This window comes from Ochotona curzoniae, unplaced genomic scaffold (assembly GCF_017591425.1).
Source record: "Ochotona curzoniae isolate NIBS_2020 unplaced genomic scaffold, NIBS_Ocur_1.0 contig_3520, whole genome shotgun sequence".
Taxonomy (NCBI): Eukaryota; Metazoa; Chordata; class Mammalia; order Lagomorpha; family Ochotonidae; genus Ochotona; species Ochotona curzoniae.
In genome coordinates this window covers 4437986-4464274 of record NW_024465894.1, presented here as the reverse complement: position 1 = coordinate 4464274, position 26289 = coordinate 4437986, and the positions used below count along the sequence as shown (strand labels likewise).

The 26289-nt window shown below is 52.5% G+C and overlaps 1 protein-coding gene across 4 annotated transcripts in view; it reads left to right on the top strand.

Annotated features, from left to right (window-relative positions):
* Positions 1-26289, top strand: part of SLC9A8 (solute carrier family 9 member A8) — a 58897-nt gene that overhangs the window by 28937 nt on the left and 3671 nt on the right. For 3 of the 4 annotated variants that reach the window (XM_040981330.1, XM_040981328.1, XM_040981332.1), the window contains 5 exons: positions 5784-5927; positions 11803-11941; positions 14617-14722; positions 22421-22537; positions 24916-24998. In XM_040981330.1, the coding sequence (XP_040837264.1) occupies positions 5784-5927; positions 11803-11941; positions 14617-14722; positions 22421-22537; positions 24916-24998 (589 nt within the window). Of the gene's footprint in view, positions 1-5783; positions 5928-11802; positions 11951-14616; positions 14723-22420; positions 22538-24915; positions 24999-26289 lie in introns of all 4 variants that reach the window. The other variant, XM_040981331.1, reaches the window with a different exon arrangement.

Here is a 26289-nt window from a genome sequence, read left to right as displayed (position 1 = left end):
GGAGGGAAAAAAACCAACACGTGTCTGCACTGGATGTTTGCAAGCTTCATTTTTTCTTGTCATTATTCCCGCAACAGTTAAGTGTAACATCGTGCACGTAGCACTTGCATTGTGTTAGGTACTACGAGCAATCTAGGATGCTGTACAATCTATGCAGATCTAAGGAGCTTGAGTTCAGAGAATTCGGGTATCCACGGGGGGCGGGGTCTGGAACGATCCCCAACCAGAGGGACACACACAAAGCCTGCAAAGCCACTTCCTGTTCTGTGGGACCTGGAAGTGAAGCCAGACTAGGCCCCCATGTGTTGTCACTGTTTTCAAGTGAAGGGAAATGCCCCTCAACACGAGGATGATATCCTCGCCTGCAGCGCCTCTGGGCTCAGCTTGCTAGAGATTCAGGCAGTGCTAGAAAATTCTATTAACTTATTTTATTTTGTGAGACAGAGAACACTTTTTTAAAAAAATATTTATTTATTTATTTATTTATTACAAAGTCAGATATACAGAGAGGAGGAGAGATAGAGAGGAAGATCTTCCATCCGATGATTCACTCCCCAAGTGATCGCAACGGCTGATGCTGCGCTGATCCAAAGCTGGGAACCAGGAAACTTTTCAGGGTCTCTTACGTGGGTGCAGGGTCCTAAGGCTTTGGGCCATCCTCGACTGCTTTCCCAGGCCACAAGCAGGGAGCTGGATGGGAAGTTGAGCTGCTGGGATTAGATTAGCTGCTAGGCCACGGCGCCAGGCCCGAGACAGAGAGCTCTCATTTCCTGGCTTACTCCCCCAGATGCTTGCAATGACCAGGAGGGGACTAGGTTCCAGGCGGGAGCCACAAACTCAGTCCAGGTGTCCCACACGGGTGGCGGGAACCCTGTCACTTACCTATACTTGCCTTTCAGGGTCTTCATTTGCAAATCAGGTGAAGTCAAAAGCCAGAGCTGAAATGTGGATGCTATGATGTGGGAGCTGGGTATCCTAGCTGGTATTGTAACTGTGAGGTCAGGTGCCCATGCAAACATTGCTTGATTTGTTTTTGGGAGAGTGAACATTCCTGTACACTGACCCCAGCACATCTGTGCAGTGGCAGGGGCTGGCAGGGCTGGGAGCTGGAAACCTTGTCCACGACTCCTGTGTGGGTGACAAGAGCCCAGTTATTTGAACTACCTGCCAGAACTGCAGTGGTAGAAGGGTGGTGTCAGGAACTGGAGCTAGAAATTAAAGTCAGGCACTCCAGGGGTTAGGACAAGTTATCCTAACCCCTAAGTTAAACACTGGCTCCTTCCCCTTCCCCTGCCTTTTTTTTTTTTTAAACAAATCTTAGATGAATTTTTATGAAATTAAACTAATTTGGGCCTGGAGCAGTAGCCTAGTGGCTAAGGTCTTTGTCTTGCATGTGCTGGTATCTCATACAGGTGTCGGTTCTAATCCCGGCAGCTCCGCTTCTCATCCAGCTCCCTGCTTGTGGCCTGGGAAACCAGTCAAGGACAGCCCAAAGCCTTGGGACCCTGCACCCATGTGGGAGACCCAGAGGCCTGGCTCCTGGCTTCGGAGTGGCACAGCTCTGACCATTGCGGCCACTTGAGGAGTGAATCATCGGACGAAAGATCTTCCTCTCTGTCTCTCCTCCTTTCTGTACATCAGACTTTCCAATAAAAATAAAATAAATCTTAAAAAAAAAAAGTTGAACTGACCTGATGGAGACTAGACTTGGAAGAGAGGATCGGGCCAAGCTGAGTGTACACAGGTTGGATTTCCTTCTCCTTCTCCACATGCAGGTGCTACCTGTGCCTCATTTCTTGTTAGAAAGTGCCTGTCCGGGCCTGGCGCGGTAGCCTAGTGGGTGAAGGCCTTACCTGGCGTGTGCTGGGATCCCATATGGGCGCCGGCTCGTATCCCAGCTGCTCCACTTCCCATCCAGCTCCCTGCTTATGGCCTGGGAAAGCAGTAAAGGATGGCCCAAAGCCTTGGGACTTTGTATCCATGTGGGAGACCTGGAAGAAGCTCCTGGCTCCTGGCTTTGGGTTGTCTCAACTCTGGCCATTGTGGCCACTTAGAGAGTGAGCCAGCTGACGGAAGATCTTTCTGTCTCCTTCTCTCTGTAAATCTGACTTTCCAGTAGAAAGAAATAGATCTTAAAAAAAAAAGAAGAAAGAAAAAGAAATCTGCCAGGGCTGTTCCCTGGATGAGGACTCCTTTGGGGACCCAGAGCCACACAGCTAAGGGGCCAGCAGAGCTCCTGGCCAAGCAGAAAGGACAAGGCAGGGACGGGGAGGTGGGGAGCAGGCAAGCACAGCTGTCGGACGGGGCTGCCACACCCCACAGTCCCCGCTAGTTACCACGTGGAGGTAGAAGCCCCAATTATCAGATGTTTAATTTTTTTCAAAAGAGCCGTAGATTTCTATATGGAATTTTCCAGATGTTAAATGTTGATAAGTTGATTGATATTCCTGAAACCCTGTAGAGGCCAAGCATGAGACTCAGCCCACTTACTGCAGCTCTGTGCTATGGAGAACGTAGGCACGACTTTGAGGTATAGCTTTCTGCTGGAGAGAAGTTGCACTTAGACACCCTGAAGTACCTTTTCACCCCTGTTTACTTTTCCTGTATTAAGGTATTGCAATGAAGAAAGCATCTTTCTTTTTAAAAAAAAAATCTAATGTTTTTACTGAAAAGACAGATATGCAGAGACAAGAAGGAGAGGCAAAGAGAAAGATCTTCTGTCCATGATTCAAGTGGCTGCAACGGCCAGAGTTGAGTCAATCCAAAGCCAGGAGCCAGGAGCCTCTTCTGGGTCTCCCATGTGAGTGCAGGGTCCCAAGGCTTTGGGCCGTCCTCGACTGCTTTCCCAGGTCACAAGCAGGGAGCTGGATGGGAAGTGGAGCAGCTGGGATACGCACCACTGCCCTTATGGGATCCCAGCACATACAGGTGAGGACTTTTGCCACTAGGCTATCATGCCCGGCCCAAAGAAAGCACCTATTAAGTCGAATGTAGCTGTGTCCTGCCGGAAGGCTGGGTCAGGGAGCTGTGAAGTGGAACAGCTGCCGGCCAGGTCTAGCGGTCTCTTAGATGCCCTCCTGGGGTACAGATAGTTCCCGTTTCAAACTTTACAGATTCACTCTTAGAAATTCTCTGCCGTGATTGGGCCTCTGCTCATATGACATGCGCATAGTTCTCCCCCCAGCTTTTTGTTATGAAATTTGTCAAACATCCACAAAAGATAAAGAGAAAACCAGTGCACACCCAAGTAACCAAGCCCTGGACTGCAGTCACCATTTGTGGGGGCCTTCCACGATCCCTCCCTTTCCAGCGTCAGTTAATCCTACAGCTGCAGGCCCCTGGTTTTCTGCTCTAGGTGCCCCAGGGATGATAGTGAAACATGCTAACCAGGCCTCTGAGTTTTAGAGTGACTCAAACTCAGCTTGTTTTTTTTTTTTTTTTTTTTTTACTATTGGGCCCAGCACAGTAGCCTAGCAGCTAACGTCCTCACCTTGTACACACTGGGATCCCATATGGGTGCCGGTTCTAATCCCGGAGGTCTTGCTTCCCATCCAGCTCTCTGCTTGTGGCCTAGGAGGGCAGTGGAAGATGGCCCAAAGCCTAGGTACCCTACGCTCAAGTAGGAGACCCCAGGGAGGCTCTGGGATCCTGGCTTTGGATCGGCGCAGCTCTGGCCATTATGGTCATTTGGGGAGTGAATCAGTAGACTGAAGATCTTCCTCTCTGCCTCTCATCCTGTCTGTATACCTGACTTTCCAATAAAAAATTAAATAAATTGATTGGCTCTCAGAACCACAGTGGCCCCAGGTGGGGTGTGGGGTACTTCCTGCTTGGCAGCTTCCAGGGCTCTGCCCTGATCGGCTCATCCTTGGCACGCCCGCTCCACATGGCAGCACTGATAGCTCCCAGCACGTGTCGCCCTCACTTCAGCCTTCCCTGCCCCGAGGGCCAGCCTGCGCCTAGTGACCCTCGTCGGGCCAGGATCGAGAGCCCCTTGTGCTTATGACTGCAAGGGTGGAGGAGGTTATGCCCCCTGGAGCAAAACTGGACGCTGCCAAGCAGGGAGAAGCACAGCGGCCATCTCCTGCACTCCCCTTGGGAGTGGAAGGCCAGTTAAGGCCAGCACAGGCAGCACACAGCCCGTCCTAGCTCCCGCCACTGCCCCCACCCCTGCAGACACCTGCCTCTGCAGCCCTTGTGACATTGTGGCATGAGCTTCCAGGGCCAGTTCCAGCTAGGGGCTTTCAAGTAGGGTCCTTCTCCCCACAACCCCACCACCTTCCCTGGGGTCTCTGATCGCTCTCAGCACAGATCCTGGGGACAGCAGAGGTGAAAGTGCTGGCTCTGCCCCTGGCCCTTGGAGCTGGGGTGTGAGGCAGCTCCTGTGCACGTGCACCCACGAGAGGACAGCTGGCATGGACAGCGATCACTGGTGGGGTCCACAGGCTCTCCTGGGGAGTTCCCATCACCCCACCCCAGGGAGCTCCCATAGAAACCAGGACACCCCAGTTACCGACTCTCAGAGAGTACCTTACTGGCAGGACAGCCAGGTATGTGCTGTGCCCAGTCCTCCCCAGGCTCCAGAGCCGAGCTCACTGCCTGCAGGACCGCTGCACTGCCTGGCATTTTGTCTTGAGCCCAGGTGATTCTGCTGAAGAAAGCCAAGCCTGGCAGAAAGCCTGAAGGAGGAGGAGGGACGGTGTCTCGGGGTGTTTTCAACTGTCACACCTGCTGCCACCAGGACACCTCTGTCAGGCAGCCGAGCTTGCTGCCACATTGGGTCGCTTGCTGTTGCTTCTGCTCCCAGCTCTCAGGCTGGCTGGCTGCTTCCTGCCACGGGGGTCCTTGCTCAGACAAAGGTCATCTCCTTAGAGAGGCCTTCCCTCACCCTGTCTCCCAAATGAAAGTGACCCAGCTGCTGTTTGTCATGCGCCTGGATTGACTCCCCCAGGTTTCTCTTGCATTTTCTGAATCCTCTGAATCTCTGGGTATTGCTGTGGCCCCATCATGCTGGAGTGCCAGCTCGAGCCTGTCTTGCCCTGGCTCTGCCACTCGCTGCTTGACTGGCCTTGGTGTTGCCACCGTTTTGCAGTGTCACTGGGGCAGTGGCAGTGCTCAGCCCTGTGGTTGCTGTGTGGGTTGTTGTGCTCTGTGTGAGTGCTGGGCCAGCGCCTAGGGTGGTGTGAGTGCCGTGGGAAGGCTCACAGTTTGCCTCCACGCCCGAGATGCAGTGGGAAGCTGACAGAGTTCTGGGGTGTTCTCAGCAAAACCCTCAGGCCTGCCTAGGAGCTGGTGCTGGTGCTACCCAGGCCGTCCACTGCTTCCCTTGTGCCCACTGGTGGTGCTCCTGCCCTTGGGCACTCCCCTTGATGATTCTGATCAGGGTGGAAACTGGACTTGGTCGCAGTTGACACTCTGACGGAGCAAGGGGCAGAGCCATCATCAGATCCTACAGCTCTTGCGCTCCAGTTGCTCTGACCAAGAGGTCTGGCTTCAGCTGTTGTATCTAAGCAAGCATCTTCCATCCATCTTTGGTACCATAGAGTCTTCTTGCTGCTGGTGGAAGGCTGTTTCTGGCAGCTCGATCTAGAGTGGGCTCTGTGCAGTGCTATGCACAGTGTCGACCAGCAGACAAGTGGGGGAAACGCACTGTCTTCTGTCGCTGCTCTGGCTCTGGCGTGTACTATACGTTAGATTTCATAGAGGCTTTGATTTTAGTGCTTCAGTGTGCAGACCGGCCAATGCGTGTTACAGAATCGCCCCTGCCTTCTCTCTCCTTGTAGTTTTGCCTTTGGCTCCCTCATATCTGCGGTCGACCCGGTGGCTACCATCGCTATTTTCAATGCCTTGCATGTGGACCCTGTGCTCAACATGCTGGTGTTCGGAGAGAGCATCCTCAACGACGCCGTCTCCATTGTCCTGACCAAGTAAGTGTGGGGAGGGAGGGAGAGCAGACCGCCCTCCAGGACAGAGTGAAGGCTCAGCGTTGCCCTTGACTGCAGGTGCAGTGGGTAGTTCTCCGGGTGAGGCGCTGTCCCCGTCTGTCTGCCCAGGCAAGCCGTGTTGTGCTGCAAGAGTGTTGTCAGGGCCTAGGTTGATGAGGAGAGGACAGTTCGATGCTTAGCACTTACAGATTAGTGTCGCCAAGCCCTGTTGTCGTCAGCATTGAGTGAGGCACTTACTAGATGTGGCTTTCCGGCCCCGCCCTCAGGGCTTGTGATTCCAGGGCATCCAGGAAGAGTCCCAAGGCCTTGGGTTCTAACAAGGTGCCCCAGATGACATGATGCAGCAGCCTGTGGCTGGGCGGCCATGGAGTCCCCACTGTCACACGCCACCTTCATTTCAGGGCTGAGCCTCCACGAGGTGCTGCTGTGCGGGAGCTCCCAGGCAGGCTGTAGGTCTCTCCCACATGCTGCCGGGCCTGCCAGCCTCTGAGACATGAGAGGTGATCGTAGAGTGTCAAGAGGTTCCTGGGAAGTGGAAGTAGAGCTGAGATCCTCTCTGATGCAGTCTGCATTTCGTGGTGGCCAGTAACACGTGGGAGACCTAGGGACCTGGAGACTTTTACCAAAAACAGAAAGCATGGTCAGCTCCAGCAGGTGGACAGTAGAGCCCCTGCGCCGACCTGAGACTGCTGGGGACTCAGGCCCGGCTGTGTCCTGTAGGTGGCGCTTGCCCCGCCGTGAAGACTGACTTCTTTCTCTTGAGGGCTTCCTTGCTCCGCACAACCACCCTGTGGTAGTCCACTCTGTGGTAGTTCACGTTTTCCTAAAAGCACCATTGTAGATGGTGCAGTGACATTCTGTAAGGGAAAGAGCCCCGACTTTGGAGTCGGGTTGCCTGGATTTGGGTCCCAGTGGTGTCCCTCCCTGGGCCACCTCTGATTCTAGCTCTCTGGGCCAAGGTTCCTCAACCATTAAGTGAGGCTGATGATGCCTCAGCCTGGGATTGGACATGGCAACTGGTGCTGCAGCCCCGCTCCCAGGTCCAGTTGGACCACCTTGGCCCTGGCGTCGCCCTGTCTCTGCAGGAAGCACTTACAGACTGCGTGGGGCGGGAGGTACTCCCTAGACCTTAGAGAAAACCCAAACCAAACAAGTGACATTTGGAATATTCTGATCACTCTAAGGGTAATCCATATACTGCTGATGTAAATTTAGAAAAAATGTGGGAAGACAGGGAAGGTGGAGCCCATATGCTTCTAAATCTATATTGTGAAAAATGAGAAGCTGATCCATTTCAAGTAAATAAAGAAAAGCGACACGCAAGGGAGTGTTCATACATTGCTACCACCCAGAGGGATTATGGGTAATAGTTTGGTGCATGAATGCCTATATTTTATTTAAGTAAACTTGTACCCCCATGTGTTGCTGCAATGATCTTCTGTAACACCGTTTTATTGGTTGTAAAGTGTCCCTTTCTTTGTTTCACTCTGACCTACTTCGCCAGCTCCCTTTCACTGGGTTTTTCATGTTTCTCTTGGCAGAAATTTCTGTAACTTTAATAGGAAATTATCATACATCGTGCTGCAAGACCACTGAAACAACTGATGGCAATATTTTTCGTATTGGAAGTGTGCTCGGAAGCCTGTCGAGCCTTCTGCTTTTAACTTTTATCTCGTATCCTGGCTACACATACTGAACATGTGCGATAGGGAATTTTGCCCAAGTTGGAGGTGACATCATGAGTTATTTTTATACATCAGGAGCTAAGCTCAAATGCTTTGTCTCTGATTTATTTAAAGAAAAAAAAAATCTGTCAGGAATAGGCCTGTTTCTGAGCTTCTCCACACTTTGCTTCAAAAAGATGAGGTTTTTTTGTTTGTTTGTTTTGTTTTTTTTCTTTTTAGGATTTACTTATTTATTTGGAAGGCAAAGAGAGATATGGGTGTGCTTCCATCCTCTGGTTTGCTTACCAAATGGGCTCAAAGCCGGCCCTGGGCCAGGCTGCCCGAGAGATCCCTGCAGGACTCTTACACGGCTGCTCTGCCCCACTGTGTTGTTTCAAGAACAAAACAAACCACGAGTCTATCTCCAGAGTGTAGCCTCCCCCTGCCCGGGGTGCCCAGGCACGGTCACGTCCTCCCCCTGCCCGGGGTGCCCAGGCACGGTCACGTCCTCCCCTGCCCGGGGTGCCCAGGCACGGTCACGTCCTCCCCTGCCCGGGGTGCCCAGGCACGGTCACGTCCTCCCCTGCCCGGGGTGCCCAGGCACGGTCACGTCCTCCCCTGCCCGGGGTGCCCAGGCACGGTCACATCCTCTCCCTGCCCGAGGTGCTCAGACAGGGTCACATCCTGTGAGTGCCATGTTCTCTGTTCTGGTGAGCTGAGAGCTAAAGCATCTGTCTCTGTCCTTGACACTGAGCATGTGTATAAATGACCCCTTTTTAAATGTCACCTTTTTTTTTTTTAAAGATTTATTTATTTTTATTGGAAAGTCAGATATACAGAGAGGAGGAGAGGCAGAGAAGATCTTCTGCCCACTGGTACACTTCCCAAGTGTTTGGGCCTTCCTAAACAGCTTTTCCATGCCACAGGCACAGAGCTGGATAGGAAGTGGAGCCGCTGGGATTAGAACTGGTGCTCATGCAGGATCCTGGTGTGTGCTAGGTGAGGACTTTAGCCACAAGGCTACCGCACCAGGCCCTAAGTATCACCTTCTTAAATGCCTCAGCTTTTTTTTTTTAGGACTTATTTATTTTTATTGGAAAGTCAGATATACAGAGAGGAGGAGAGACAGAGAGGAAGATCTTTCATTCTCTGATTCACTCCCCAAGTGGCCACAATGGCCGGAGCTGAGCCGATCCAAAGCCAGGAGCCCAGAGCTTCTTCAGGGTCTCCCACATGGGTGCAGGGTCCCACGGCTTTGAGCCGTCGTTGACTGCTTTCCCAAGCCACAAGCAGGAAGCTTAATGGGAAGCAGGACTGCTGGGATTGGAACCGGTGCCAATATGGGATCCTGGTGCATGCAAGGCAAGGACTTTAGCCACTAAGCTACCATGCCAGGCCCAAATACCTCAGCTTTAATTAAGTTATCAGTAACTTTGAATTGTTGCTATGACAATTTTTACACTCACTCCTATGGAGGAGACCTTTTGCTTGCTCTAGATACTATTTAAGTGCATGAAATGGATCCTGAAGCCACATTGTCTTTTATTTATATATATATTTTAAGATGCATTTTTTTACTTGAATGAGTTATGGAGGAGATGGGGAGGGGGAGACAGTGAGAAATCTTCCGTCTGCTGGGTAACTCCCTAAATAGTCACAGCAGCTAGAGCTGGGCTAGTCTGAACAAAGCTGGAAGCCACATGGGTACAGGAATTCAAGGCCTTGGGCCATCCTCCGCTGCTTTCCCAGGCCACCAGCAGGGAGCTAGAACCAGGATTAAAACCAGTGCTCATGTGAGGTGCCAGTGCCACAGGTGGAGGGTTGGCGTGCTGTGCCACTGTGCCAGCCCCTGTCCTTTGCTTCTTAGAATGTGAGAACAAAATAAGAAATGACATGGGGTGAAGCATGATCCGCGTCAGAGAGCGTGTGTCTGAGTGCCACCTGTGCTTGCAGTGTCGCTCCTGCTAAGGTGCTTGGGAGGTCCAAGTACTGGGGCCCCTGCTACCGCATGGAGATGCAGATGGAGCTGCTGGGTCCGGCCTGGCCCAGCCCTGGCTGTGCAGGAAGCTGGGGAGGGAACCTGTGCAAGGGGACTCTTCACTTGATGTGTCCCTTTGCCTCTCTCACTCTGCTTGTAGTCAGTCGCTGGTCCAGAAAGAGTCTGGACTCTGTTCATTCTCCTCGTGCCAACCCTGAATCCACCGCTCACCCCTTAGGACCTCACCGCGTTGCTCACCCTCTCCGGGCCTCAGCTTCCTCGTGGGGAGAAGGAGGAAGTGACCCAGACAGGGTCCCAGCTGCACACTGTGGGGCGCTGGTGTGGCTGAGGCCTCCCTTGCCGGCTCCCGCCTGGGGTCTCCTGGGAAGGCCTGGGGTGGGGTGACTGTATGTTCAGGTGGGTCTGGAAAACAGCTGTGTGGGAACGTCAGGGGTCTTCTCTGCAGGACTTGTCAGGGCATTTGCTGCAGAGTAAACTTCCTAGGTGTTTGGAGAAGTGGGCTCACGATGCGTAGTATTAGCAGACACTTTTCGTCGTTTCAGTGAATGAGTAAGCAGAAATGTTGTGTTTTTTAAGTGCCGGGTTCTGCTTTAGGCTCTAGCCACAGGTCATGAATAGGAGGGCAACAGACTTGATTCTCACGTGCCTTGACTAAATAGGAGCCATGAGAACCTGTCAGTGGGCTGGCCTGGTGAGGAGCAGGTGCCCAGAATTAGCTGGGCCCAGGCAGGGGTGAAAGAGGACCCTGTAGGGAGGGACCAGTGATGAGCGGCCCTGCCCCAGGTGAGGGGGAGAGGCCAGGATGGTGGTACGGGGAGAGGACACGCTGAGGACTGGTGGCCTCAGCAGGCGTGTCCTGCTTTAGGGCACAGCCTAGGCGTTGCATGGAGGCAAGGACGTATGCTGAGACCCCTGCGGCCCGGTCCTGGGAGGGAAGCGGGGGAGGTGGAGCTGTGGGTGGATTTAGAGTTGGACGGTAGAAGTCACAGCTACAGGTGTGTAGGGGAGAGCTCCCGGTTAACGGAGTCCTCACATTTCCCTTTGAGGTTGAAACCAACACTTCTGCTCAGTGACTGCTGACATTCATTTTGTTCTGTTACGGTGAAAGGAGAATTCTACCACTGAACCACCCATGCACTGCTGTTACAGTGAAAGGAAAGTCCTTGCAGGTCTTCCTCCTTCATCCTGCCCTCTCGGCATAAAGCCTCTGACACTTCCCTAACCTGCCATCTTGCACAGCCTCCAGCTCAGGTTTCATTGCAGGAGTCCAAGCTGAAAACACGTCCCATGGAGTAGTCCTGTCTGCAGGACACACTGCCAGCGCGTCTCCAGACCCTGTGCCCTGGCGCTGTTACTCCACCAGGCCGCCCCCAGTTCAGCCTGCTCCCTGCCTGTGTGTTGGCCCCGGAAATCTACAGTTGAGTGTCCCCAGGGTCCCTGCCTTTACATGTAGTTCCCCACCCTGTGGGGGCTTCCATGCATTTCTTCCTGTAGTTAACTATTTGTTCCAAACCCATGCACAGCCCAGGAAGCTTCCTTGGCCACCCAGGCTGTTACTGCCCCTCCTCTGCGCCATCTGCCAGGGTATCGGTAGTTCCCTTGCCATGCTTCTTCCTCAGTGCACTGAGGGCACCTGCCCAAGGCCAGGGCCTTTGCTGTCCTTTCCAAATGCCCAGCAACCAGGACAGCCCCCAGGTGAGAGTAGGTGAACGGTCAGCATTGGCTTGGCTCAGTGGTGGGTGAGTGGATGAGAGCATAAGCAAGACAGAAGTTTAAAGCCCTAAGTGAATTTCCAAGAACTTTTGTCAATAACATTTTTTTTTTTAGATTTTTTATTTTATTTTATTGGAAAGTCAGATATACAGAGAGGAGGAGAGACAGAGAGGAAAATCTTTCATCCGATGATTCACGCCCCAAGTGAGTGCAACGGCACTCATGCTCTGCTGATCCAAAGCCAGGATCCAGGAACTTCTTCCGGGTCTCCCACACGGGTGCAGGGTCCCAAAGCTTTGGGCTGTCCTCGACTGCTTTCCCAGGCCACAGGCAGGGAGCTGGAAGGGAAGTGGAGCTGCCGGGATTAGAACCGGTGCCCATATGGGATCTCGACGCGTTCAAGGCGAGGACTTTAGCCGCTGAGCCACGCCGCCGGGCCCTGTCAATAACATTTCAATTTGTTTCCTTTTTCATTTCTTAGCACAGCTGAAGGTTTAACAAGAAAAAATATGTCCGATGTCAGTGGGTGGCAAACCTTTCTGCAAGCCCTTGGCTACTTCCTCAAAATGTTCTTCGGCTCTGCGGCGCTGGGCACCCTGACCGGCTTGATTTCAGCATTGATATCCTTTGCCAGGAAGCACACACGGAGCAGTGTACGTGGCTGGCAGTTCCTTCCAGTTCTGACCATTTTCTTCCAGTCCCTCGGGAGCCAATAAAGGAGGACCATCAGCTAAGGTTTTGGGTTGAAAAATCACTGGTTTCAATTCCTTGATTTAAAATATACCATATAAAGTTGACGATGCCACTTTCTTTTTTTTTTTTTTGAAAGATTTATTTTTATTATTTTGTTATTGGAAAGGCGGATGTACAGAGAGGAGAGACAGAGAGGAAGATCTTCCATCCGATGATTCACTCCCCAAGTGAGTGCAATGGCCGATACTACGCCGATCCGAAGCCAGGAGCCTCCTCCAGGTCTCCCACTCAGGTGCAGGTTCCCAAAGCTTTGGGCCGTCCTCGACTGCTTTCCCAGGCCACAAGCAGGGAGCTGGAAGGGAAGCGGGGCTGCCGGGATTAGAACCGGCGCCCATATGGGATCCCGGGCGTGCAAGGCGAGGACCTTTAACCACTTGCGCCACCGCGCCAGGCCCAACGATGCCACTTTCAAAGCTTATAAAAGCTTGTTCACTGGTGGACATCAGATGGGATTTGGGAGCTGTCCTGTTCTGAGAGTGTAGTGACCACAGCCAGGGATTTTCATTCTTTCTCTTTTTTTTTCAGGTTTATTTGTTTTTGTTAGAAAGGCAGACTTTCAGAGAGACAGAGAGGTCTTCTGTCCACTGGTTCATTCCCCAAATGGCTGCAGCAGCTGGAGCTGAGCTGATCTGAAGCTAGGCCAGGAACTTCCTCCAGGTCTCCCACGCAGGTGCAGGGTCCTAAGGCTTTGAACCATCCTCAACCAAGCCACAAGCAGGGAGCTGGATGGGAAGTGGAATAGTTAGCACTCAAACTTGTGCCATATGGTAGGTTTAGCTTCTAATACCACTGCACCATTTTCCACTGCCTCAGTCCTCACATTCAGAAAATTAGAAACTGATTTTCATTGAAAATGTCGATTTGAGAAAATCTTTACTCCACAGAACGTGTTTATCTGGAAGGATCAAGAAGGGTGTTTCCCAGGGAGCTCCACCCAAGCCGTGTGCTCTGCCTGGCGCCTCGCGGCCCATGAGCTTGCCCAGCAGCTAAGAAAGAGGCTTGCTAAGGCCTAGGACGCCGTTGTTGATGGAGAAAACACAGCATGTGTGAACAGGAGCGGGCCCTTTCCATCACTGCTGCGCCCAAGCCTGTGGCTCAGCGAGGCCAGCTGGCCTCCTCCACGCTCAGTTTGCTGCACAGATGGCCCGAAGAGATGCCTGCCTGGCTACCGGTCTGTTTTCCTGCCATGCTGTTGGCTCCTCCTGCCATCCACTCCTTTGTCCAGAAGCGTAAAGACTCTGTGTTGGTGGCTGACAGCTTCTCATACTGCACCCATAAACAGAAGGAGAGAAGAGAAAACTGAATTTCTGTTGCGCTTTTCCCCTGTGTTTTGTCACAGAGCAGAGGGAGTCCCCTGAGCTTCCCCAGGCACCATGAGCCGTGTTGGAGCAAAATGAGTGCCCTGGGCGTGCGCATGGGCGCCGTGGACAGACCCGAGGATCTGGCTAACTCTGTGAAGAGGCAGGAGCTGGACACCAGCAGGGCTAGGGTAGATTGACCCCCGTGCGAGGACAGGAGGAGGGCAGGTGCCCATTCAGGATCTCACCTGAGCACCTCGGGTGGAGGGTGACAGGCCCCACAGGGACCTGGTGGTGGCAGCTGTCCCCAGTGTTTAATCTCCACAGCAGTCCCCTTGGTAATGGGAGAAATGCACAGAGCTAAGGTTGCCTGTGACCCCAGGCACCTGGAACATTCCCAGTTCTTCCAAACTTCATTTGAAAAGCAGGAGAGTGAGAGAGAGATTTTCCATCCTGTGGTTCACTCCCCAAGTGGCTACAATGTCCAGGGCTTACAGCTGAAGCCAAGAGCCAGAAACTTCTTCCAGATATTCCACGTAGGTGGCAGGGGTCCAAGTACTTAGGTCATCATCTACTGATTTCTCAGGTACATTAGGGAACTGGGTTGGAAATGGAACAGCCGGGACTCAAACTGGTGCTCATATGGGATGTCAGGACTGCTGGAAGCAACTTAACCTACTGTGCCACAGCAGCAGCAGCCTAGAATTTTTAAAAAATACAGTTATTTATTGATCGCTTTTATCTGAAAGGAGAGTGAGAGAGCTCTGCCTCAAATGCCTACGAGAGGCAGAACTGGGCCAGGCCCAAGCCAGGGTCATGGTGGCAGGGACCCAACTACTGGAGCCGTCACTTGCTGCCTGCCAGTGTGCACACTGGCTGGATGCTGGAATGCAAAGTGGAACCGTGACTTGCACCCAGGCTGTGATCCAGGATGTAGGATCCCACACAGGTTGATAACCACTACACCATATGGCTGCTCCGAGTCAGCGTTTTTAAACGAGTCAACTCAATTTTCCCTGCCATTTGTCTCAGGACTTTACATTTCTTAGTCTTTTGTGAGATCCCCTAGCTTATGATGAGAGTCTCTTTGCAAAGGAAAATTCCAGAAGGACAGGTTCTCAGTTGTACCCTTAGAATGTTCCCAAATCCTTCCTCTCCCATGTTTGGAACACTGGCAGTTCTGACTGCACTGTGTCTCACGTCAGCTGTCCCTTGAGTCTCTTTCCTTGACCTTGGTCGCTTACGTGCTGAAGCATATTGACCTGAGGAAGACACCGTCCTTGGAATTCGGCATGATGATCATTTTTGCGTACCTGCCATACGGGCTCGCAGAAGGGATCTCCCTCTCGGGTAAGTGAGAGTGAGCCGGAGCCACAAAGGCGGTCCTTGGCTCCCTGCGCCACAGTTGGTGCAGGCCGGCCGGATCTGCTGTGAGTCTGTGGGTGTCGTGGTCACATTTTGTGTGTGCCCACTTTCTCTCATTTCTCCTGCTCAGTCCGTTGCAGCCCATGTGAGGTGGACACAGGGAGGTCCCCAGCAGATGAGATGACTCTGGCCAAGAGAGAGAAAATACATTGCACAGGGTCTCAGCGGAGTTGGAACTCGATTCATATTGAGTTGTTTGACTTGAGAACTGATGCCTGCAAGCTCCTCTTCTAACAAAAACACCTTCTGTGGCCACTCGGGGTCAAGCAGAGGCTGGCTATGGCCTGAGGATGTGAAGGTAGCATTTATTGGTTACACCTGACCTGTATTCATCTTGTTAACACTCCTATGTGGAAAGAGGTGCTCCGAGGGTGTCACAAGCACACATTGTGGGGTCGGTGCCTCGTGCTGCACCCTGGGAGGAGGTGTGCGGTACCCTGCAGCAGAGCCAGCGCCAGGGAGGACGGTGTGCACCAGCTGTGGGCAGCCCTGCTGCCAGGCTGACCACTCAGCCCCTTCCCTGCTTTTACTCAGTTGGCAGCCCTGAGCTGCCAGGCTGAGCTTGATTGGTGTTCCCACCCACAGGCGGGCAGCTGGTCTTCATCCGTAGTTTTTGTAATTATGGGGATGGTAGCCTGGGCATGGAGGCCTGGGAGCAGGTCAGGAGCCCGACTCACTTCCCCTGTGAAGGAGAAGTGAGGCAGCAGCTGCCTTTGGTCTGATCCTGGCCTTGGAAAGAAGGCCCTTTGGAAACCTGCTGTGGAAAAGGGACGCTGTGGCAGGGGATACCATGAGCCCGGCTAACGGATGGCTAACTTTGCCCTAACTTTGTTGAGGCATAGATTACCCAGGGTAAACTGGGTAGATGGCCCCATGGGCCTTGATCAATGGATCGCAGCTGCCCTGGTGCCCTCTGCCTGTCCCTGAGCCCCCTGATATGCATCGTGTCGCTCTGGTAAATGAGGCCATGTGGTGTGTACTCAGTGTATTGTCATAATGACATTTTAGGAGGAAGTTGAGCCATCCCGATGGATGTGTAGCACCTGGATTTGGGGGTGTCTTGGTGCCCTTTGGTTTATATTCTGCTTAGGGTTCACTAGGCTTTTTGGGCTTATACTTTGTAGAAGTTCATAGCTTTCATTAAATTTTGTAAAATTTTTGCTTATTTCTTTAAATAGTGTTCTGCTCCTCGCTCTCCTTCCCTGCTGGGACCTCAGTGACACCAGTTTTGTGGCCAGCATGTCATTGGCCTCCTGTGGGCTCTGTTTTGGTTAGTGTCCATTGCTCTGATCCAAGTTCATTGTTCTTTTCCTGTGCCATGCGGGAGCTCCTGTTAACCCCACCAGGCATGTGGACACTGTCCATCCACACACATTCCCTGCAGGTCGTTCCTGCATCTTCCATGTCTCATTTCATTGTTTCTGCTCACTTCTGAATCCTTGCGCCCGTGAGGCATGCTTCATAGCACCTGCCCTGGTATCCTGTCCCCTGATGCCTTCTGTACCCTGATGGCAGCCCTTGGAGTGTTGAGTCTATTCATTTTTTCTTCTTCTCTTGCCCTTTGCCATCTGAGTCCCCCAGAACCAGCTCAGTCCTGTGGAGATTTGCCTGTGGGCTGTCAGAAGGTGGGCACAGAGCCGCAAGGCTGAGGCAGTGCCCACCGAGGGCCCGCCTGGCTCTGGGTAATGTGGTCTCTGCGCTAGCGGAGGGAAGCACACCCCCCAGCCCCACATCTCTCTGAGGGGTGCTTGGTCCCCTCCTGCTGGAGGTTTGTCCCTCATGTATGCAGCTCAGGATTTAAAGGCGCCTCGCTGTTGCTCTCCAGAGCTTTCCTGCAGCTTCCCACGCAGGTGAAGGGGGGGCCCGAGTAGGAGAGGCCTGACAACTTCACTAATGTACTTCAGTTCAGCAGTCCCGTGCAGAGCGTGGCTGAAGGAAGGTCCTGAGGGTTAACCTCATCAGAGGGCAAAGGGGCTGGAGAGAGTGGGTGCCTTTCAAGAAAGCAAATGGTTGCTGGTGGAGTGAACAGACCTCAAGGCAGGAATCTGCTCCTAAAGTGATTCCCTGGAACTTGGCAAGGCTGCGGGGCGTATGTTGTCTGAGTAAGTCCATGCGGGTGTCTCTTCTGCAGGAGTTGCTGAGACTTTGAGGGGGATGGAAGTGTCCTCTGGGGCTGGCCACTAGGTTAAGGCCGACACTGGGGCAGCCAAGGCCTTCCCCACCCCTGGGTGAGAAAGGACCAAGAGGGGAGGGAGGGGGTCAGAGACCCATTGATTCTCAGATGATTTCTGCACTCAGCACATGAGGTACCGCCAGTTGGGGTGTCATTTTTCTGAGCCCCAGCATTTCATGCCCCTCTGGCTAATGGGAACCCAAACTGCTCTTGTCCTGAGCCATCTTCACGAAGTGTCTGGCTGCTGCCTTCCTGTGTCCCTGCATCGTCTTGGTGTATGCAGTCTGGAATCAGCTGAGTGCCAGACTCAGAAGGCCCTAGAGTTGGGCAGCAGCCCAGCACCACACCCCGGGTGCAGCCATGTGGACACTGGTGCCCCTAGGCCACCCTGTTTGCTCCCCTGTACTCCAGTTGGAGAACTTTTGGAGAGCTTCTACCAGCTTTTCTTGCTGTTTGGGGAAGCATGGTGATTTGCATTGCAGCCGTTGCTACAGGGCACCATGGAAGTCCCGGGGATTTTTATGACTCAGCTGAGCAGAGTTCTCTTGGGCTTTGCTCCGTCTGGGGTTACCGGGGGCATCTGTAAGCAGATCCTGCTGAGGAGGAAGCTGGGAGGTCCTCCTCATGGGAGGAGCCCCTGTGACCTCCAGGCTCTGCTGCTGAGCCTACGCCCGCTCCCCCGAGATGGTCTCATCCGGGACCTGCCATCAGCTTCCTGCTAACCTTGACTGATTTAGGCAGTTAAATGGGCCTTACTGTGAGTCATCCGCCCAGTGCACCCACTTCACGATGTCTTCCAGGTTGTTCTCCCACCCCCTTGAGATGATCATCACTCAAAGATGCAATTCGGGCCCCAGTTGGAATTAGTGATGGAAACAGGAGGTGGGTTTTCTTGGTTTTCCTTTCAGAGTAGTCACACTTTCTGTAGACTTGGGGACCTTGCTACACACACACAGTGAGGACAAAGCCGTGCAGGCCAGCAGCAGGTGTGGGAAGTGGCTGCGAACCTCTTGGCCTTTGGGTGATTTTCAGGCAAGGTCTTCAGAGCAGACGGGCTGGCCCTCATGTGCTGCAGGGGCCCCCCAGTGGCAAGCAGGGCGCACATGAGAAGGGGGAGGTTTTGCTCTTTTTTTCCTTTGTAAGCCCCTTTTCCTGCGCATCACAAAGGACTAACCATGTGTGGTTCCATGCAGGACTTCCTCATCCTGGGAGTCATGAACCCTGGGCCTGTTACGGACACAGTGTTTGGGTCTGACTCTGAGCTCGATCTCTCGTTAGCCATGTAAAAGTGCCCACTTCCTTGGTCCTAGACTCAGCACCACAGGCGGGCCCGCCCAGTCAGCCCTGCGGGGGAGCATCGTTGAGGCTGTGCCTCCTGCTTTGGTCTTGGCCCAGTGCCCTGTGGTCCCGGCAGGATGAGTGGAGAGCGCCTTCTCACCCTCAGCACAGCGAGGCGTGAAGTCGCTCTGGTTACTCCTCAGTAAAAGCAAACAATTCTTGGAATCTTTGGTTTTAAGTTTGTTTGTTTTAAAAGTATTTATTTAAAAAGTAAAACAAGAGCAAGCAGGAGAGAGAGGTCTTCCATCTACTGTTTCGTTCATACAGAACTGAGCCGGGCCAGGCCAAAGCCTGGCACCACAAACTCCATTCTGGGTCTCGCTGTGGTGGCAGGGACCAGGCATGCAGGCTGCATTTGATGCTTTCCCAGGTGCAGTGGCAGGGAGGACTCCGAAGCAGAGCAGCTGGGTCTGGGACTTGCATACCTAAAAGGGCTGGCAGCTGCAACACACTCCAGCCAAGTGGTTTTTAAGATGAACGTACCTACTTGAAAGGCAGAGTGGGCAAGGGCAAGGGGCTGGTGAAAGACCCCCTGAGGAGTCATGGTCTAATGCCTGGGCATGAACTGCTTTCCTCCCTCACTGCAGTTGATGTGAGGCTGGCTGCTGGGCCATCGGCTCTGAAGGATCAAGGATGAGAGCAGAGCCCACTGCGGCCCTACACAAGCCCAGGCTCACAAACACGGGGGAGCTTGGGCGGAGCCACAGAAGATGAACTGCAGAGCAGGGACTTTGGGGCTAATAAATGAGGGCAGCGTGGATCAGGGCCTCACACCTCCTGCCAAGTGGCAGCCTAAGCCCAGCTGCAGGTGGAACACCTCCATGGGCAGAGGTGTGGATCCATGGCCTTCCATGGCCTGCTGCTAGGAGAAAGAGTGGACGTGATGACCTGGTCATCCACTAATAGGAAAGATCAAGTTCCAAAACAAACTGTTAAATTTTAAGAAAGGAAATGGAAAACATGATTTGTTGAGCTGCTCAGTGAGCATTGGTTAGATGCCTGCCCCTGTGCCAGGAACTGTCCCAGCTGTCTGCATCGTGGCGGACCAGACAAGGCCAGTTCCTGCCTGCAGCAGAAAGGAAGTATGTATGTTCAGTTAGCATGTGATGTTATTTCAGTGGATTCTATGAAGTAAAATAAGTGAAATATTGAAGAAAGTTTATTTTTCATAATATGTGTGGAATGGAGTGACTCCTGTCTGAATTTTAGGTTTTAATTGTTTGCTTTCTTGTTTTTATTTTGGGGAGGTGTATTGTCACTTGCTTGGAGGGAGATTCGCTCTTGAGTTTATCAGAAGAAAGGCACTGGGGACACAGAGTGAGGCAGAGCTTTAGTGATGCTGGTAGCCGTTCTCTGCTGTGTGTGGCTTCTTGTTCTTTGCTCCTTGTCTTAAGCCCATCTTCTGCTGCAGTCACTCCCGAACAAGGACAAGGGCAGCGTCCACTTCCTGATGAAGTTCTTGTCCTTCTACCTGGTTAAATAGGAATATGTAGGTTGTATTTTATTAACTGTGTATCCCTTTTAATGTCATGAAAGCCTATTTACTGTTTTTTTTAATTCATTGTTGATAACATGAAACATACTTATGATTTAAAAAAAAAAGAAGGAAGTATGCATGTCAGCCAACACGTGTGCTGCAGAGGAGCGATAGGGACCTGGGGGCCACGCAGAGTGACAGGATGGAGAGCAGCCCAGTGTGGTGCCTGTGAGGGAAGGAGGCCACTGGCCTGGTTAGGTTGGTCTCCCCGAGGAGGTGGCACTGGCCCGGGCTGCGGGGAAGAGCTGAGGAAGGAGGGCTGGGGAACAGTAGATGCCAGGGGGCTTCTGGGCCCGTCTTATCAGGCTCCAAGAAAGCAGGGAAGTCAGCATGGCTGGGCGAGAGCAGGTCCAGGCCCCACCAGCCCAGTAAGGGACTGGGCTCCTCCTGTCCGTGCAGAGGTAAGAGTTGGCAGTCTCTAAACAAAGCACCTGCCATAAAGGTCCCATGTGCCTGTCTGTCTGATGACCTTCACGCATCTGTGTCATCATATGGTACTTTACAATCACTCCCTGCCTGCAAGCTGTTCCTAGGAGTTCCCTTTGCACCAGCGCTGTGCTTAAGATTTACTTATGCAGACCAGGCAGGGGCAAGCAAACCTAAGCCTACTGGCAAGTGTGGAAACCAGGCTGGAGTGGCTGTCTCACCTGCTGGTTTGCATGAGCCAGGGATGGAAGCAGACGAAGCAGGGCCAGGTCCCAGCACCAGCCAGTGAGTTGTGGGACTAGGGGCAGGCCGGGTCATGCCAGGATATAGCATCCAAAAGCAAAAATCATGACAGGAGAGGAACTAGGCCAAGTTGGGTCAGAGCAACCACTGGCACACACAAATCTGTGGCTGGGGACAGGCCTGGTTGCGGAGCAAAGGGGATGCTCTGGTTGGGTTGTGGTTCCCACTTGTGAATACAAAGGCCAGAGTGGGGAATGTTGTGTGGTCTGGACATGGCTGCAGTGTCCCTCAGCACAAGTATGGACTGGGTCTGGGGTTGGCCAGACTGGGCCAGACTCCAGCACCCACTGGTACTCATGAGAACCATGATATAGATGTAGGACAGGCTAGGCTAAGTCTCTCCCTGTGCTGAGCCATGTGGGAGCTGTGGACCAGGCTTGGCTGGGCTGTAACACCCAACAGTAAAAACCAGAATGGGTGAAGGCCAGTCAGGAAAGGCCACTGTTCCTGCTAGGACAGGAGGTAGACTAAGTAGGGCTGACCCATGGACCCACTGTGTGCGCAAGATCTGGCATTGGGAGAGGTTCTAATGAAGGAGCTTGGGTAACTCCTCTGTCAAGACACAGTCCCTGCAGGTGAGTGCAAGAACCACAATAGGGAGCAGCCTAGACCAGGCCAGGGAGTAGTACCCACCGGCATACATTTGGTGCAGGTCTGGAGGTTGGGGGGACCAGGCTGGGCCAGTTCATATTACCCGCTGGCGAATCTGAGAACCAGAATGGTGTGTGGGCTGGGCCAGTTTACATGAGGGCCAGGACTGGGGGCCAGCTGGACTGGGCTAGGCTGTAATCCCCACCGGCGGGAGTTGAAATTGGAGGTGAGCTGGGCCCGGCCAGGCTATAGCATCCACTGGCAAATGCCGAGGTGAGGCGGGCCATGCCAGACTGAGCCACAGCACCCAACCAGCACACCTGAGACCAAGTGGGGAGGGGGCAAAGCTGGTAGAGGAATATTGAGGGCTCCCCTGCTGGACCACCAGTCCCACTGGAGAGCGTGGGTTGGGATGGGGGCAGACCAGACCAGGCAGGGCTACAATGTCTGTTGGCCTTGTGTGAGCTGGACTAGGGGAAAGCCAGGTTGGGTTGACTGTTCTACTGGTGCAAACATAAGTCAGAGTGGGTGTGGGTTGGTTGGGCTCTGCTGCAGTATCAGCTGGCAGATTCTGACATGGGGGGGCACATTCTGTCAAGTTAAACTGCAGAACCACCTGGAGAGTGCATGATAGGAGAGTGGGAATAGGCCCAGTAGGGAAACAGTAGACACCTCCCTCCTGGGTTGCCACTCCAACTGGTGAGCATGAGAACCAGGACTGGGACAGATATAGAGTGGCACCCGCCAACACATGTGTGGGCTGGATAGTGGGGCTGGTTGGGTTGAACAAGGCTTCAATGCCCATTTCATGTATGAGAGCCATCTTCTTTCCCAGGTGCATTAGCACAGTTCTCGATTGAAAAGGGCAGCACCCAAATGGGATGCAGGTGGTACAGGCAGGGACTTAACCTGTAACGTCACAATGCCGCCCTAGGTGGCCCATTTTCCACATAAGTAGATGAAGTGCACAGGTGGCAGGAACACTCAGAACCCAACCTCCAACTGGGGTTTATGCAGAAAAATTTTTAATTCTTGAGCAGTTGCTGTCATTTGAATTCTGAGATTTCCCATAAGAAGCTGAGTGCAGGTATCTCTCAGGAACCAGGGTTAGAAGAGAGAGACATTGTTCTGGCACCTTGGAAGGCCTCAGCCCTCTCTTAGTCTGGGCCACAGGGACAGCAAGCGGTGTGAGGCGTGGCGTGGCTGTCACATGGCAGATCCACTCACAGCTGCGCTCTGCCCCCTCTTGCTGCAGGCATCATGGCCATCCTCTTCTCGGGCATCGTGATGTCGCACTACACGCACCACAACCTCTCCCCGGTCACCCAGATCCTCATGCAGCAGACCCTGCGGACCGTGGCCTTCCTGTGCGGTGAGTCCCGCCTCGGCGGTCGTGGTTCATCATCGCCTCTCCTCCCGCTGCCCTGGGCGTCAGCTGAGATTCTCCCTGGCAGCAAGTTCCGCAGAGCCCAACACTGCCGCCTCTTCTGTTGATTCCTCTGGCTTCATGAGCCAGTAAAGCAAACTGAACACCTCGTAAATGGAACGTTAAATAAATACACAATTTTAAGACGCCAAATAATGTGAACAACTGATGGTGAACATTTCTGAAAATGTATTTCTTGAAAATGACATTGGTGAGGGTTGGATGAAAGAGGCTCCACAATTTAAATAAATAAAAAAAAGTTTAAAATCCCAGGTTAAATCAAGTTTAACAAGTTCATCAGCTGCCAGACTTTCCAGTGACTGTGCACTGTCAACGTTCTAACAAGAGATGTAGTTCCAGCTTTCCTAGGCGTTGTGGCCCCAGAGCTCTTTGTTCACAAAGCATCCTTGTGAACTTGAACTTGGGGGGGTTCTCTTGGAGCACAAGTAGACCATCATGCATTTTGCTTTTAAGCAATTTTTCTTTGAGCTCTTACTGGTCCCACACTCACCCCCACACCCCCATCCTTATTTCAACCTAGGGGTGAAGGAGCTACTCAGACTGTCCCTTTAAGCCAGCCCCATGTGGCTGGGTCCCAGCCTCACCCCCAGCATCTACCCTGCATTTCAAGGGGGCTTACCTGATTTTGAGGGCTCTGCTCTAGGCCAGGAGGCGGGGCCGGCCTTGCAGAGCCTTAAGGCACAAGAGGTCAGGTGACCTGCCCACAGTGCCATGGTCAGGAATCAGGCTTGCAGCTAGGGCTTCATTCCTGGACCATGGGTCATTTTCCCATACCTCTCTCAGGAAGGCGAGCCTGCAAATTCTAATAATGACTCTTCCCTTAAGGGAACATACAATAAAACAGCCATTAAATCCCGTTTAATATCCATTGGATTGGCCAAGTTGAACTTTGGGAATCCTCACTTGTGGCCTGGGTATCTGGAAACCAGGCCTTGGTGACAGGCTCACACACCGACACATTCTCATTTGGAGAGTGTTTGTGCCCTTCAACACAACAGTCAGCCACTGGGAATTCAGCTGTGTTTGAGAAGTTCATCGGTTCAGTGAGCGATGCTGCGTCCGTGTTGCTAGGGTTTGTGCTGCCAGCGAAAAGCAAAACGTAGGACTGCATGTGTCCCACGTGGGAAGAGCACAAAAATATTCACTGGATAAAAGCAAAATTCTACAGAAGGAAACAGGGAATATGTCGTCCAGCTTGTGGCTGTGCCTTTTTTTTTTAAATTGGAATGTCAGATAAACAGAGAGGACAGTCAGAAAGGAAAATCCAGCTGAATATTTATTCCCCCAGTGACCGCAACGACCAGAGCTGAGCTGATCCAAAGCCAGGAGCCTCCTCTGGGTCTCCCAGGCAGGCGCAGGGTCCTAAGGCTTTGGGCCGTCCTCGACTGCTTTCCCAAACCACAAGCAGGGAGCTGGATGGGAAATGGGGCTGCCCATGGCTGTTTTTAAAAAGACCCTGGGACCTAGCGCAGTAACCTAGTGGCTGAAGTCCTTGCCTTGCATGCGCTGGGATCCCATATGGGTGTAAGTTCTAATCCCGGCAGAGTGAATCATCGGATGGAAGATCTTCCTCTCTGTCTCTCCTCCTCTCTGTATATCTGACTTTCCAATTAAAAAAAAAAAAAAAAAAAAACACCTCAATTGAAGGAAAAGCACCCTGGAGTGTCTTTAAACAGCTAAACAGCCTTGCTGCTTACACTGCTCAGCTACTGGCCTGTGCAGGCATTGTCTCCAGAATTCTAAGGCTATTGTGGGGACGTCACGGTCTAAGCAGAGAGCCTGGAGATTTATAAGGTGCTTTTTCTTAGAATACCTGGGCAACTGTTTAGTTCTTTCTGGCTTTGGAAGCAGAGCCAGGAATTGACAGTGAGTCTCTTCCTGTGGTCCTGCTGGTGTTTTACGCCTGCTCCAAACTTTGAAGTCAGTCACTTGATTTGCCCTCTGGCAGGAACGTGACCCAGAGGCCCCTGCGGTTGCCCTGTGGCGGCTCTGCCAGCTGTTCCGTCAGGCGTCCTCACTGATGACGATGTTAGCCACTGGACAGATCCTTGGCCTACGGTTCGCCCGGCAGGATTTGCCGGTTGACCCGTCACTCTGGGAGACTCCGCAGCAGAGTTGTGTCGCTGGTGTGGAAGGGAAGGATGAGGGTAGTACAAGGCTGACCAAAACATGCAGCGTTTCCCCGAGAAGGGCAGGGTGTTATGTTGGCTTCTGTCTGCTGAGTGTCTGCTTGCTTCATAGTTCGGGGCTCCACTGGAAGAAGACTGTCGGGGCTAAATAATCCATTCTTTGGTTCGTTTCAGAAACATGCGTGTTTGCATTTCTTGGCCTGTCCATTTTTAGTTTCCCTCACAAGTTTGAAATTTCCTTTGTCATCTGGTGCATAGTAAGTATTTACCTTGTTTTTTATCTGTTCACTTATTTGTAGATCAATAATCATATGTTCTTGATTCATTTATGCAACTGTTAATTGTCCCAAGTTAACAAACAGCTGTATAGAGGACACCCTTATGTTGAATGTTTCTTTTTAAATAAAAGTCACAAATAGAAAGGGAGAAAGGTAATTTTCCTATCTGTAGATGTTATGACCTTCTTTCAGAAGTACATGTTTTTGTGTGTTTGTGGTCTGTGGTAAATGCAGACTTCAAAATTGAGTATTCAATTGTCCATGACCATGTAAAAGTATCAATGTACAGGAAAAGGAAAATGTATAAAGAACAAAATTGCCAACTGTTTGCAATTAAATGTATTACTGCAGAATCACCTCCCTTTGGGACATCGAGGGAGGCGACATGCAGCCCCTCAGGGCTCCTCTTGGCTCCTCCTCCTGTACCGGGAGGTTCCTGCTGGCACCTGCTCCTCTCCCTCATGGATCCCTTGTCATTTTAGCTCCTTTGTTCCTTTAAGTCACTTCCGAGGCACAGCTCCCTCCTCTCTCGGGTCCTAATTTGTCTCCTGGAGTTTTTATTGCTGGCACTGACCCCTGAGCCGGCACAGTTTGGGGAAGCCAGCAACCAAGACTGGGGAGGAAGCTCTCCCAGCGGCCAGGATGGACTGACATCTGTCACAGCAAGGTAGAGGAGGCCCAGCCCTGGGAGTGGCAGGTTAGATGTCCATGGCTGGCAGGGAGGTGGGGGTGCCCTGCACGAGCACCTGAGCAGGCCGGCCTGCCATGGCAGCAGCTAATCAGGACAGATGTCACAGGCAACCCCTCCAGGTGCAGTCTGGCTTTGGATTTTGAACCAGGTTGAAAGACAGATCTGCCACTTCCTTCCTAATTCATTGAAATTTTTATGCTTCAGTTTCCTTGATCGTAACATAGAGCCCGAAACATAGCACCTACTTTGTCAGATCGTTTTTGGAATGTAAATGTATCGAGACTGAACCTGTGAGATGCTTAGCCAAGATGAAGATGAAAGTAAATGAGCAAACGGGCCCGAGAAGCCACCAGGGCTCCATTTAAACCACATACTGTGGTGGTTGTTAGGACTTGCCACACCCTTGCAGACAGCTGGCAACCAGAAACCATGGCAGATACCAGCCAGGCCCGGCAGTTGAGCTCCTTGTGGAGCGGCCTGGGCGCTCCCTTCAGGTGGGGCGTTACTGGGCCCAGCCTCCCCTCCTATCGACAGGGGGGCCACCTGAAATCAGTCTCTGGGTGTTTGGGCATGGCCTCT